Source organism: Protopterus annectens, chromosome 1.part2, assembly GCF_019279795.1.
Source record: "Protopterus annectens isolate FY-2018-M chromosome 1.part2, PAN1.0, whole genome shotgun sequence".
NCBI lineage: Eukaryota > Metazoa > Chordata > Ceratodontiformes > Protopteridae > Protopterus > Protopterus annectens.
This window is the reverse complement of record NC_056727.1, coordinates 809,330,939-809,346,034: the sequence shown is the minus strand read 5'-3', so window position 1 is coordinate 809,346,034 and position 15,096 is coordinate 809,330,939. Positions and strand designations below refer to the sequence as shown.

General features: G+C 35.1%; 1 protein-coding gene across 2 annotated transcripts in view; it reads left to right on the top strand.

Annotated features, from left to right (window-relative positions):
* The window catches only part of RASGRP3 (RAS guanyl releasing protein 3), a 1,166,392-nt gene extending 1,156,652 nt beyond the window's left edge, over positions 1-9,740 (top strand). For both annotated transcript variants that reach the window (XM_044058961.1, XM_044058951.1), the window contains one exon: positions 8,673-9,740. Coding sequence is in view for 1 of the 2 variants with exons in the window: in XM_044058951.1 (XP_043914886.1) it covers positions 8,673-8,728 (56 nt within the window). In the remaining variant the exon portion in view is untranslated. The remainder of the gene's footprint in view (positions 1-8,672) is intronic.
* Positions 9,741-15,096: the final 5,356 nt, after the last annotated feature.

Below are 15,096 nucleotides of genomic sequence, written 5' to 3'. Positions count from 1 at the left end.
ACATTTACGGGGTTTAAAAAAGAAAAAAAAGGTTTTAATTTTAATTTTATAACATCTCTTCACTTTATACACTGATGGTCTGTCGGGGCATGTGTTGTGTAGTGTGTTTATTCACATTTCCATGGCCTCTCTCGTGGCTGTTTACTTTCAGCCATTCTAGTCTTCCGGGGGCGTGTCCGCTTGCAGGGCTTAGCCTACAGACACGCCCCCTACTCTCTTATACGGACCGTGTAAGAGTTACTAGTGTGATTCAGCATGCCTCATGCACCTCATGCATATGCATGACATGCTGACATCACACTGTTTAACTGCAGCCTCCGTGTAAGAGTTATAACTCTTACACGGAGGCTTCCTGAATCTGGCCCATACTCTTTTTTTTTCTTTTTATTCTCATCATCTCCAAGATTTTTTGTACTTTTATTTAAAAATTCGCACTATTAAGTTTTCATTCTCTCTTTTTCCTCACTTTAATACTCAATACAAGTTTAAAGAAGCAGAACAAACAACGGGATTTAATAAATCCAATCACCATTCATCATCACTCATATACAACACAACTCTTTTCACTGAGTTTAATATTGTCTACGTATGTCAAAACTATTGCTATCACCACCTCCTTTTGCATCACATATCTAGCATGTTTTATTTTAAAAACTGACTTCACTCACTATCACATTCATCACCAATGCAAACAATATTCCAGTAAAGGACACCCTTGTCTTATACCACACTTTATACATATTTTATACATATTTCTTTACTCAGCCACCCATTCACTAACACTCTCTATAATTTTGATATGTTGACATACATACTCTCCTAATTTTATTAACTATTCCATACTTCTATAACATCCAATAAAGCTTCATGTTGTACTATATCAAATGCCTTGCTAATATCACTTACCATAAGTTTCACATCCTCCCTTTTACTTATAATATCATCAACAATTTCTCTCACAACCAAAAACAAGTAATGACATCCTTTCCCTTTTATACCATATATACATACGTCCATAATATCCCACATCCTTCCATCTCCTCTGTATTATTCCCATTTTTAAAATGTATAATCTGTGTTATTTAGTGTGATGAGATTCCAGTTTTTTTTTTATTTCAGTCTTCTCATCTTTGTTCTATATAAACTTTACTATCCCACTTCATAACTATTCATAAACAAACCCTTCCTTCAACCATTCATTTAGTACATTTACAAAATATTATTTTTCCAGTCCATTCATTTTTGTGTGCATTCCATACCCTATACCATCTGTGCCTTTTACTGAGTCAACATTTACTTTCATAAGTTTATCAAATTCACTAACAGTAATTTATTTTTCAAAAATTTTCTTAACTCATTCTGGAAATTGCTTTACTTTCCATTGTCTCTTATTATCCATCCTTCTAGTCTTATGCATATTTTCCACATGCTGTACTATACTACACATTATTTGCTCATGTGTTCTTTTTTTACCTCTCCTTTTACATTTTTTATATATCTCATTACACTAATATCCTCCTTTACCCCTTTCCGAAATGTGCAAATACATCATCCCTTCTCCCTTGTAAATAACATCTCTGCCTAAACAGTAATGTCTTATTTTTTTCTTGATTTCTTTTATGTGTTTCTTTTTCCATATCATAATACTCTCTTGTGTTATTCTCTGAGTTCTCTAATAAATAAAAGTAAATATTTTCCATGCTTCACTTTCTCTTCCTTTTTTATACCATCCTGCCACAGAAAAAAACACGTTTTATACATCTTTGTAAGTTCAATCCACCACTCAGACCAGTTTTATAGACATCTTTCATGGTTATATGACCATTCTATAACTGCAATACTTTCCACTCTCCAATTTCATCCTGTAATTTCTCATTTATACTTTTCATTCCCCTTTCATTTTAATATACTCCCTTTCTTCCATCACCTCTATCCATACTGGTAAATGGTCTAAATAAAACCTCACAACTATATCACCATCCAATACCCCAAAGTCTTCCAATAATACCAAATAATCAATTTCACATCCAAGTCCCCCTCTTCTGTAAGTCTATTAATGTTTGTTCCACACAGCTAATTTACTAAATCATCTTCCCTTAAATCACAAAGTCTCCTGCAATTATAATTTTTGTGTTAACCACCACATAATCTGTTTGATGAAACAGATTATCTCTTTTCTTGATAGTTATATATACATATAATGCTATGATTCTATAAATATGTTCTCTTCACCTCACATCCACAACAGTTAATCTTACCAGCCTTACCAACACTGCGTCTAGTATTTTCACTGTTTTATTTACAAAACAGAGCCATTCCAGAAAAACTTTCACTTCCTAAGTTCCATATTATAGTTCCACCCCACAACTTAACTGTTTGCAGTCTTTCTTCCCTTACAAGGAACCTTACATCCTCTAACAGAATAACATCCACATAACTCTTAGCCCACCATTCCAGTATCCCTATCCTTCTTACAATATTAATAATACTGAACACATTTACTGAAAGTGCTAAAAAACTGTTCCTTTTCCTTCAGTTTAAGTTTATAGTAACTATTTTAAAATGTTCATTTTCTTATTTATATTTCTTCCCTTACTGAATATGTTTTTCTGGGTTTATGTATAAATAATCCTTTATTCTCATAATCAGTCTTTTCACTGGATAGAACACCAAAAAAAGTATTAGTGTCAAACCCTTTTGCAGACCTCTGTTCTGGCATGCAATCTCTCTCCTTCTTTCCCCCTACATATTTTTTTCCACATTTTTTCTTTACCTAGTTCACCCTCTCTCCCAGCCTCTTGCTGCCCTTCCACGTGTATGTTTTCTTCCCTTTCCCCTTATTTTTCATTATTTACTGTTTCCTCTTGACAACCTATCTAAAAGCATCCCTTTTCACACAAGAAACAGAGTACAAAGGATTAAGCCACATAAGATCACTTTAGCTACCATATATAGGAGACTCTCTCTGATACATTCCTTGTGGATAATTCTGCCAAACTGAAATCTAAGCCAATGCACAGAAGGTTAATTACAGATTATAGGGAAGCAAAAAAGTTGCTATATAAAACTAATTGGAGTGAGGTGTTCAGTGGAAAAACTGCAGATGGAATGTGGAAAGTTTTGAAAGAGAAATTGAGAGCAAAAAGTCAAAAAATTGTTTAACATCAGGATCTAGGCATGTAACATCAGGGGGCTATATTTCCCTAAGAACAAGATACCTGATGAAGGTGAGAGACAAAAAATATAAGAAATGGAAGAGAGGTTGAACTACAACTTTGAAAACTGAAATTAACGAGCTGGACAAACAGATTAAGCATAGTGTTAGACAAGATCAAGAAAAATTTGAAGAAAATTTATATAAATATATTGAGCATAATAGGAAACCTTTTTATAGATACATAAGATGTGGAAGGAGTAAAGATACACAAATTGATAAACTGTGTGCAGATTCTAAAATTTATTCTCATACACAACAGATTATAGATATATTTATAAAATCTTATGCAAAACAGTTTGGCTCCACAAAAGGGGTGGTAAGCTGTCCTAGTGACATCCAGGTAACCCCAGATACTGGAATCAAATTAGATTATATTGAAAAAGAACTGTGCAAACTGGATCCAAACAAAGAGCAGGAAGGAGCCGGAATAAGTAACAATGATTTGAGAACACTTAAGCAAGAACTTGCACTGCCATTGCATCTATTATTCACTAGGTCATATAAATATGGGGATATTCCTCAAGATTGGAGACATGCACTTATTAAACCAGTCTTTAAGGGAAAGGGGAATAGGACAAACCCAGAATCATATAGACCCTTAAGTCTACTTTCATGTTGTGGAGGAGGTAATACTGGATAAGTTATTGTCAGAACTGGATAGGCTGGGACTTGAAACCATATATCAGCATGCATATGTTGAAAATAGCTCTATTACCACCTGTAACATGATGTTCTATAACAATATAATAACAGCTATGAATGAAAAATTGTGCTGTTATGTGATTTATATAGATTTAACTTCAGCCTTTGACAGGGTCATGCACAAAACACTGATCAATAAATTAGTACAACTAGGTATTGATGTACTGTTGATAAGATGGATAGCTGCATGGCTTACAAATAGGACATGGCAAGTATCACACACCAACTGGACAGGTGAAATCCTTGGTTACAGTCAATGTGTCCCACAGGGCTCTGTACTAGGCCCTTACTTATTTAGATTGTATCTTTCAGACCTTACTTTTTCATCTGAGGTGTTCTACAGACTATATGCTGACGACCTGAAATTAGGTAAACTGATTACAAGTGTTACAGATAAGGCATGTCTGCAAAATAATTTGACTAAATTGACCATTTGGGCACAGGAGAATAATATGCTGATAAATACATCAAAAACTAAGCATATGAGATTTGGGAGACAAAAACTGAAAGGTGAATATTTAATACAGCACACAGTGATTGAAACTGTAGACTCATTTAAGGACCTGGGTATATGGGTAGATTTAGCTATGAGTTTTTCTAATCATATCAACCAATTGGCTAATGACAGTTATAGAACTATAGGTTGTATAAAAAGATTTATAAGGTCTAGGAAATCAAACATAATGAAGTCATTGTTTGTTAGTTACATTAGACCTATACTTGAGTATGGAATAACAATATGGAAACCCTATAGGAAAACAAGCATGAATAAACTGGAAAGAGTACAGTGGAAATATACCTAGGGCATCCATGGATGTGAAAATCTAAGTTATTATGAAAGACTAAAATATCTGAACTTGTACAGTGTCTCTTACAGATATTTAAGAGGAGATCTTATTCAGGTATATAAGGCATTTAGGGACAACTACCTGTGGGAATGTTTGGGGTTATCAAAAAGTACTAGAGAATCATCAGACAACCTATGTAGAAGATTTTATAGGAACGAGAAGTGTAACAATTGGTTCTCTGACAGAGTAGCCAATGTATGGAACAGACTACCAAATTCCATTAAAGCAAGTACTAGTTTAGATATTTTTAAGAACAGCCTGGACATTTATTATGGGAACAAGTGTTTTGGCATATTGGCAAGCTAGAAGGGCTTTAATACCCGTGCTTGAAATATTTGTATGTATGTATGTATTTGGGAGGAATAAAGATGCCTTACTGAAGTTTCAAGTAGTTTATTCAGTTAAAAAAGTAGATGGATGATTTTTTTTTATTATTATTATTAGAACAAGAACACTCATTCATCAACCTACTTAACTGAATCTACTTTAAAGTTTAACAAGGCATCTTTATTCATATATATATATATATATATATATATATATATATATATATATATGAATCCCTATCAGATTATCAAAAGTGGAGAGTGACATACATTGCGGATCGAGAAATTTATCCTTTTCCTCATTGTAGTGTGATCGCAGAGCTGGTATATTTAATTAGCTGGGGATGTGGGGGGTGCAGGAGGCCCCCCCCCTGCAAAAACGTTAAAAAAAGAAAGGTTTATTTATTTATTTATTTTTACTTTCAAACTTCTGAAAATTCAATCATATTTTGAATTTCTGGACGTCAGTAATCTGATAGGAATCCATATATATTTGTGTAGATATGTGTATATATATATATATATATATATATATATATATATATATATATATATATATATATATATATAGTCATTTAGTTGTTAGCACAACATATACAGGATTATGCAAGGTGCTTTCTTGTGGTAATTCACTGAACAGAACTCTGCAATGCAGTACATAGTTTTGTAGTTTTTCACAGTTGTTTTCTCAACCATAATACTGGAATATATACTTGAAGTATTTCTAAATTAGATTTTCTGATGATAACTTATCCAAAAATACTTTTTGTTTTCTACCACCATCTCTAAAGCTAAAGGGGAAAATAAACAGACAAGCATATACAATGTGGTTGCTATGATCTCACAGCATTTGTATGAACTGCATTTAATTTCTCCTTAACCTTCTCTCATCATAGCCAAGCAGGACATGGTGCGGATTCCAGGCTCACTGCTCTATAGGAACAGCATTGGCTTTGACAACAGCTTATATGCTGTTACAGTCAAACTCCTTTAATCTCTGCTTGGTCCTGTTTGATCTGTATTTGTTTATCTCCCACTCTTTGCATCTCTTCTCTGCTTGCTAGCTTTCATTTTCTCAATAAAACCATATAACTTCATCAACCAATAGGCATGAGTTCCCTCTAGCTGAATTTTTTGGTATGAGTTTGATGTTTAATTGATGATTTCTGTGAGTCTTGTATTGATGGTTTGCTGCATAATATTAATACATTAGTATTTTCCTGTTTGCAACTGCTTTCACTTACACATGTAGTACTGTTGTCAATGGAGTGCCACAGCGCTCAATTCTAGGTAGCTTTTTTTTAACATCTTTACTAACAACCTTAACTGGGCCAGCAAACATGCCTCATTAGTCCAATATGCTGATGATGTTACTCTCATATGCTTTGCCCCACACCTCACACAACTCCAACAAATAACTCAAGAATTTTTCTCATCAGTTGAAACATGGAAACTGACCACCGACTATACCTAAATACTAAAAAAAAACTTAATGCCGTTTCCCCAAAACCCTTGAATTCAAACAATCCTTTAGCATCACCTTTGAAAATAACACTGTAATTGATTTAGTACCAAATATTAAACTATTAGGTGCACTGATAGATAATTTAAAATCTGACTTGCACGTTTTCAAAAACACTCACGAAAAACTAGGATTTATTTACGGCAATACAACCTACCTAATTAACTCTTGCCTTTTTCCAATTTCTCCCTTCTCTGTTGTACACATCACTTATACTAACTGACCTCCAGTCTACAGTACAAAATAAATTAGATAAATAGATTAATAAATAAATAGATTCTAAAAACATGCTTCTGGAGCATTTCTCCCCCGGCCTCCGCTGAAAACAGGAGCTGTGGAACTTAGTCGGACTTTCCCGGTCAACAAATGTTAAATAAAAAAAAAATAAAAATAAAATAAAAGATGCTACAAGACAGCCAAATTTGCATCTAACAGACTTCAATGTACTCATCACTGTAATGCACTAAAGAAAATAGAATGGCTACAACTACCCAAGCACCTCACCTACGCCCAAGTATGTATTATACATAAACTTATTTACAGCCCCCATGCCTGCCCATCTCTATCTACAAAACATTGTGAAGCACTACTCCACCAAAACCCCTAAAACCTAGAATCAAATACCTTCTTTCCACCCCTTTATGTTACAACTCCACAGGAAACCAACCTTACTTTTCCGAAATCTCTATAAAATGGAACTTTATACCCACGCCTTAAAATTATATAACATGACACAAAGTTTTAAGATCAAGTTAGAACTGCACCAAACATTCCCCTGGTTATGCTCATGCATGATGAAATACACACTTAAATCGCCAACTTTGTAATGTAACATATTATCCACTGGTCTAGACAGATTCATAGGAAGCAACCATACATCATCTAGGGTAGATTTCAATCAGTTTAGGAATGTAGCCATTGTATGTGCCTGGTGATCTGTGCAGAGAAAGAAGGAGCCGTTTGTGGTCTGGTGGTCCAGCATTTGATTCCACCAGCCTCCATTTCCGAACTGTGTGACTCTGAGTATTTTACTTAAGCTGACTCCGCTCCTAGGCCGAGTCTGAAAAAGCTCCATGGAGATTACTACTCTACCACAGTCAGCAAATAAAATACATAAAATATTTACCCAGACTTCACTCTCATGTGATTTTCTACACTATAGTCTAAGACTTCCTTCTTTAGTTAAGTAGAGTACCACCACTATTATCCCTTACCAAAGTTAAGGAACAACTGAATATTTAGAAAACTGTTTCAGCTGAAGAACAGGGTAGTTTGAATAATAATGTTTTCATGAATGATAAATTATGAGTAGAACAGCCTGCGTGCATCATTATTCTGCGTACCAAAGGGATGTTCTAACATGACTAAAGTGAATGTTGTACTGCATGGTCTTCAGAATAAGACAGGGAGGAAAGAGATTGTACTGCATGGTCTTCAGAATAAGACAGGGAGGAAAGAGACATACACGGACCCTCCCAAACATAACAGGCTTTTTGTTATTGGCAGACTGTGTAAGCAACTTCTGCCAGCATCTAACATGTCTTACATGGTATTACAGAAGCAATACAGTGGCATATTCCATCACAGGTTACTGCCTAAAACATTGCAATTTTAGGCACTCCCCCCACATGGCGTGTGTGTACACACAGACACAGACACAGACACACACACACACACACACACACACACACACACACACACACACACACACACACACACACAAATTTGCAATGCTTAATTAGCAAAGTCCCAGTTTTCATACAAGAATGGACTTTACACTGAAATATAGTAGCCACCCTTGGAACAAAAAGATCTGGAAATGCAAATGGATTACATCACTGTGTTGCTATCTGTCCTTCAACTATTGCACTCTGTAGCAAATTTAAGGTCTGAAAACAGTTCTAGCACAATAGACAGTACTCAGCTGAAGGCAAATTAAGCATATTTTAAAATTATCTAGAAAGCTGCACATTCACTTAAGCATTTTTTATGACAATATGAGAATTTTCTTATGTGAACACTCAAGAGTTACAGATTTTTTTTATTTAAATTTGCAGGGCATCTGATTTCCATCACAGAAAAATGGGCAATCAAAACAATTTTGTCTGGATAAAGCAACAAGGATCATACTCTTTGGGAAACACAGAGATACCCTGTAAATAATGAATGATAAGAATGCATCTGATGTGTGCCTTCCTCATTTAAAAGTCTTTGATTTATAAATGCCAACTATTATTTAGAGATAACCGGACTGAAGTTTAACCTTGGACTGAAATCTGTGTAAACCACTGGATCTCTGCATCAGCTTAGTTTTCAGGTATTTGTTCTTTGACATATGTAAAATTATACATTCTCAGCGTAAAAGGCAATCTACTGAACATCGTCATTGCCATGGAAATTAAATATCAGATTATATTTGTACATCTGCAGCAGACTTTACAACTGATTATTGTGTATTTTAAGAACTCTGGGTCATTGATCCCCCCAACAGCAATGAATAATTGTGAAAGACTATCATACATAAATTTAACACAGCAATAAATAATCGTGAAAGACTATCCTACATAAATTAAACACAGCAATAAATAATCGTAAAAGACTATCCTACATAAGTTAAACATCCAAAATATATTTATGAAGCATTTGAACCTCTGATGCAATGTTATGTCACACAATTTTGCTGTGCAACAAAACTAATTTTGTAACAGGATATCAATGCTGGTTCTATGTTGTTTTGTCTTTTATACCACAGCATCTTGGTCAGTGGTTTTTTTTCTGATTTCTCTGTTGTATTAAGTATTGTATTCAAGACCTACAAGAAGATCAAACAAAGCAAAAAAGACAGAAAGTGAGGAAAAGCACCAGTTCAGTCTATGCAGGAACAGAAATCCTGAAAATGTTGCTGCACTGGTGAAGAAAAGTATAAGTAATTACATCCTGTAGCAATAGTGCTTTAAACTGCCACCTGTAAGAATAAGGTGCGTTTTTCAACAGCAATGCTCAAACAGTATGAATACCTATTCATAGCTAAAACACGGGGTGTAGTGATGTGAATGAAACAAAACACCCTGACAGGGAACCTTACTGCTGACAAATATATATATATATATATATATACACATACACACACACACACACACACACACACACACACACACACACACATACACATACACATACACACACACACACACACACACACACACACACACACACACACACACGTGGGCGAATGCACAGGGTATCGTAAGAGTGATTCAAAATCCTTTTGTATCAGATCACTGGTAACTGATACCTATGTATTTGTTGTAGTGGAATTGTGGTTAAACCCTTTTCACCCTATGTGGTATGATCCAATTGTTACTATATTTAAAAATGCAGGCTGTGGAGGATCAGTGATGCCACTCTCCCCCCGAAAGAAAAACATTGAAATCCTGAACAGGTATTTACACATGCCCTTTTGAGTGTGCATGTGTGTGTGCATTTGTATATATATATATATATATATATATATATATATATATATATATATATATATATATATATATAGATATAAAGATAGATAGATATGGGTCTACTTAGCTTGATCTAATGGCAACAATATCAATATGCAAAGTATCTCTCCAAAAATTTTTAAAACATAAAATATCAATAAAATTGCTGTTATAACAGGGAAGGGTGTTTGCAGTTTCTCCACTGTAGTACAATCTTGAAGTTGGTATATTTAAGTAGCAGGGGGTCTAGGGAGTACAGGGGGTGCTCCTGCAAAAGCATTGGTTTTGGTTGAGCTCAAATTCTGTTGATATTTTGTTTAGATACTTTTGGGTGGATATTTTGAATACCAATATCATTAACATTAGATTAATTTAAGTATACCAACATATATTCCCAGAAAAACTAGGAATGCAAGTTCACATAAACTGCTGAATTTAATCAAGGAATTTTTCAAACAGTTGAACAGGGATCCCACGGACTGCAGTTTCTCCAATAAAACTGTGATATGTGTGTATAAATATAGGGTCTATGTTAGCTCACTGAGCGCTTAAAAAAGCGAACGGTGATTAATCGACCCTATGTAAGCGAAAGCTTACAATTTCAAACTGTCAGAACAGCGATTTTTTTTCCTAGGGAAAAAAAATCGCTGTTCCAACAAAAAAAAAAAAAAATACTTTAAACATTACATTAAGTGGGGGGGCTTCACCCCTACACCCCCGACTTAACTATACCAACTCTGAGACTGCACTACAGTGCCGAAAATGGCAAAGTAATGAAGCGGCCAAGTGAATTCTTTCCTAGGGAAAGAATTTGCTTAAAAGCCACTTCGATATTTTGCTGTTTCAGGCTTTTGACTTTGACCAAGATGCGAAAGAATGCATCTTCGGCCTTCTAATAGGGAACCTAAAATATATATATATATATATATATATATATATATATATATATACAGACACACATGCATTTTAACAACATGTTCTATTTTAAAGCACAGTTAGTCTTTCTCTGCACAACTCATAAAATGATAAAATTAAAGAAAGGTAATATCACAATTCTCATCCTTATACGTAATGAGTCAATGGAAAATTCACAGATCATGATTCACTGTTAAAGAGCATATAACCAACTGATAAACAGTTTCTATTGCTTAGCCCAATAAAATTAATCTAAAATGACTAGTAGTTCCTCTGAGCTAATTACACATATGGTACAACCAGACATTGTTTTTTTTACTGTACACACTCCATTTCCCTAAAATACAGTATTAGCACAGCTGAGAAAAGCAGAAGGTAGTGTCCCATAACAGCACTTAACAACATTGCTGAAGAGTGTAAAATACATCAAAATGTACCTCACAAAATAAATAAAAAGTACACCCTGAGTATTTAATGGTATGTAATTAAAGACATAGTTTGTATCCGGCATGAAAGCTCTTTGTAGTGGACTAAAAGGTAAGTCAGCGTGTGACAGGACTTGGAAAAGCAAGTACAATGAATGGAACTAGAAACAAATTACCTGACAGACTGCAAGCTGAGGAAACAAACTGGTACCATGCTGCTTCCATAGCAGTGACAGCAGTATGCCAGTGACTTCATAAATATGAAAACTGCCTTTTTGAAACTGCACATGACTCTCGATGTATATTCCAAGAATACAGAACAGCATTCTGAAAGAGGATATTTAATGTAAAAAGACAATTGTTATGTTAAATTCTGAAGTGACAAGATGTATAGTGACACTCTACTGATAACTCCTAATTCTTTTGGTATTTTATAGTGAAAAAGTAAAATATACTTATTTCTAAAACAACAATCTTCTTCTGTGGTCATTTGGTACCAGTTTTATGCTGCTGCTGTTTTTCATGTTGTCTTTTAATTGAAAATGTGCATTTAGCTAAAACCATCATTATTTTAGTGTATACTTGACAACTACATCCATGCTTAAGGCTGTCAAACTAGTTACCCATCAAACGTATTCACCAAAAGATCCCACACTATGCGTCACAACAATTTCTGTAATACCAGATTTACATCTACCTTTGACCACAGTGCATGTGCATCATAACTGGAAATTAGCTTGGCAGAGGAGTGGTTGTGGTCATCATCTTCATCATCAACCCCCTTTTTCCCATTTTAGTACATGGGGTTGGGTCATTCTGTCACCTGACACCTCTTCTCTCAGTTCAGTGCCAGTGTATCCTACCTTCTTTGACCATCATGTTTGACTTCTGCAGGTCTTCTCTCATACAACCCATCCATCTTTTGGCTGGCCACACTCATTTCCTGCTGGACACCCTCATTTCCCTTTGCCTTCTTCCTGTATCTCCCAAATATTCTTTACCAAATTACCTTTTGCTTTCCTGCACGTCTGACCATACCAGTATAATCTGTTCTCTTTGACATTCTCTGCATTTGGGGTTCTCATTTCTTCATCACAGTGTATATCCTACCACCAATCTCAGGCACTTTATTTTCATCAACTATAGCTTCCTCAGCAATCTGCTGTCACTCCCAAGTGTCTGTGCCATACTGAAGCGTTAATAGATTTGTACATCTTATTTGGTACTTCTTTGGTAGTCTTCTGTCACAAGATACCCCTGACACTCTGTGCCAGTTGGCTGTAGCCCCTCTGATTCTAGTTTTGGCCTCCTCATTCAGACATCCCTTCTGCTCAATCACCCCTCATACATACTTGAAGCCTGTTCCCCTATTTCCCCTTCTGTCTCATTTTTCAGCTTCTTGTTATTGTGATATTATATTCCAGATGTTCTCCCATTATATTATATATATTCCTCCTCTCAGAGAAGTTTAACTGAGATCACCATTACAGATTTTTTAAGTAAATTAATATACAGCAGTAGTAATATATATGTATATGTATGTATGTATGTATGTATATATATATATATATATATATATATATATATATATATATATATATATATATATATATAGATATATATATATATAGATATAGATATATGTATGTAGAGACAATATGTGTTATGGAATGTGCTGAAGGACACTTAATCTTATAGTATACCTTAAAATATAATTTTTACTTACAGATTCTTACACATTTTATTTCTAAGTATTATATGTCACTGTGCATGTGATTTGCAGAATAGATGTATGATTCATAAATGCAATGTCACATACAGTATCACCTTAGCTGAGCATGTTACACAGACATCTGCTAATGCTATTGTGTGATATATGTATTTGCAGAAAAGCAAAGAAGTGAAAGCCATAAAATGGTGCCGAAAACTGAGAGTGCAGAGGAACAGTACAAATATAGCCACAATGCATTAATATGGTTTGCTTAGACATTGAGCAATTAGTCAAAGCCCATTCACTCAAGCCTAGAAAACCAAGTAAGTAACCAACTGTTGATCCATCTACTTAGCAGATAAAGTCACTTCTGCATCTTTAAAGAAGCTTATGCCCCCTAAGTCCCTTTAACCTGTATAACTATGCCAGAGGCTACCAAACCTTAGTATGAGGTATATATTATTAACAAAGGTGTGCCTGTTGTGTCTTCTGAACTCAACTGAACAAGATTTGATGAAGCCAGCACCAACTAACTGAATCATTACTTTATGACTGAAACAACTTTAACTAACTCATCCATAGTATATTTATTTTATTAATAACACCATGTGGTTGAACAGCAGACAAGCAGACCTGCAGTGATTGCATCTTTGCAATCACAGGTACCATTTATATCACCAATCTACTAAAGATATGCAGCAGTTTGAGCAGCTGCTAAGATGGCAGTTACACATGTCAGGCCCTATGTTTGTGGTACTTGGACTCCCGGGTTCAGCTACTGGTCTGACTAATAATAAAGGGCTTTTGTGGAGGGGAATGAGAAGCCAGAGGCAAGTTCTCTTTCCTTAGGGAGGGAGGATTTAGTCTACTGCAGATCAGTCCTTTAGCAGATGCCAGGGACTATTTATGGGCGTAGGACTCCTACCCATTATGCACTGAAACTACTTTAAATCAGGGACCTGCACATAAAACCACATGCATGTCATTCTGTGATGCTGCAGTGCATATCAAGAGCCAGTGGGGATAGGGCAAAAAAATGGAAAAGCTGGGCTGTTGGTCTCAGTGGATTTTTATCAAATTCTCCAACTCCTAATGTGGTGCTAGTATGTTAATTTGCTCAAGATACAAAGGTACTTCTCATGGAGTAGCATAAGGTACAAAGACTAGTAGGGGGAAGACCAACCAACAAGACAGAAGCTATAGACCAGAGCTCATAAAGCTTCCAGCTCAAACAACAAAACATTAAAAAAAATCCCAAACATTTATATGGTTCCAGATTTTTCTTATAATGTTTAAGTAAATGCAAAGTTGCATCAATTATCTTATGGAGTATAACTAGCCTGATAACATGACTGGAATACTGACTTACTTTGGTATTTTCCTGCCTCATACCTGGTATCATAAACTGTATGGTGTTACATGAACATTCCTGGTATCATAATCTGTATGGTGTTACATGAACATACCTGGTATCATAAGCTGTATGGTGTTACATGAACATACCTGGTATCATAAGCTGAATGGTGTTACATGAACATACCTGGTATCATAAGCTGTATGGTGTTACATGACCATACCTGTGTATCAAAAGCTGTATGGTGTTACATGAACATACCTGGTATCATAAGCTGTATGGTGTTACATGACCATACCTGGTAGCATAAGCTGTATGTTGTTACATGACCATACCTGGTATCATAAACTGTATGGTGTTACATGAACATACCTGCTATCATAAGCTGTATGGTGTGACATGAACATACCTGCTATCATAAGCTGTATGGTATTACATGAACATACCTGCTATCATAAGCTGTATGGTGTTACATGAACATACCTGGTATCATAAGCTGTATGGTGTTACATGAACATACCTGATATAAGCTGTATGGTGTTACATGAACATACCTGGTATCATAAGCTGTATGGTGTTACA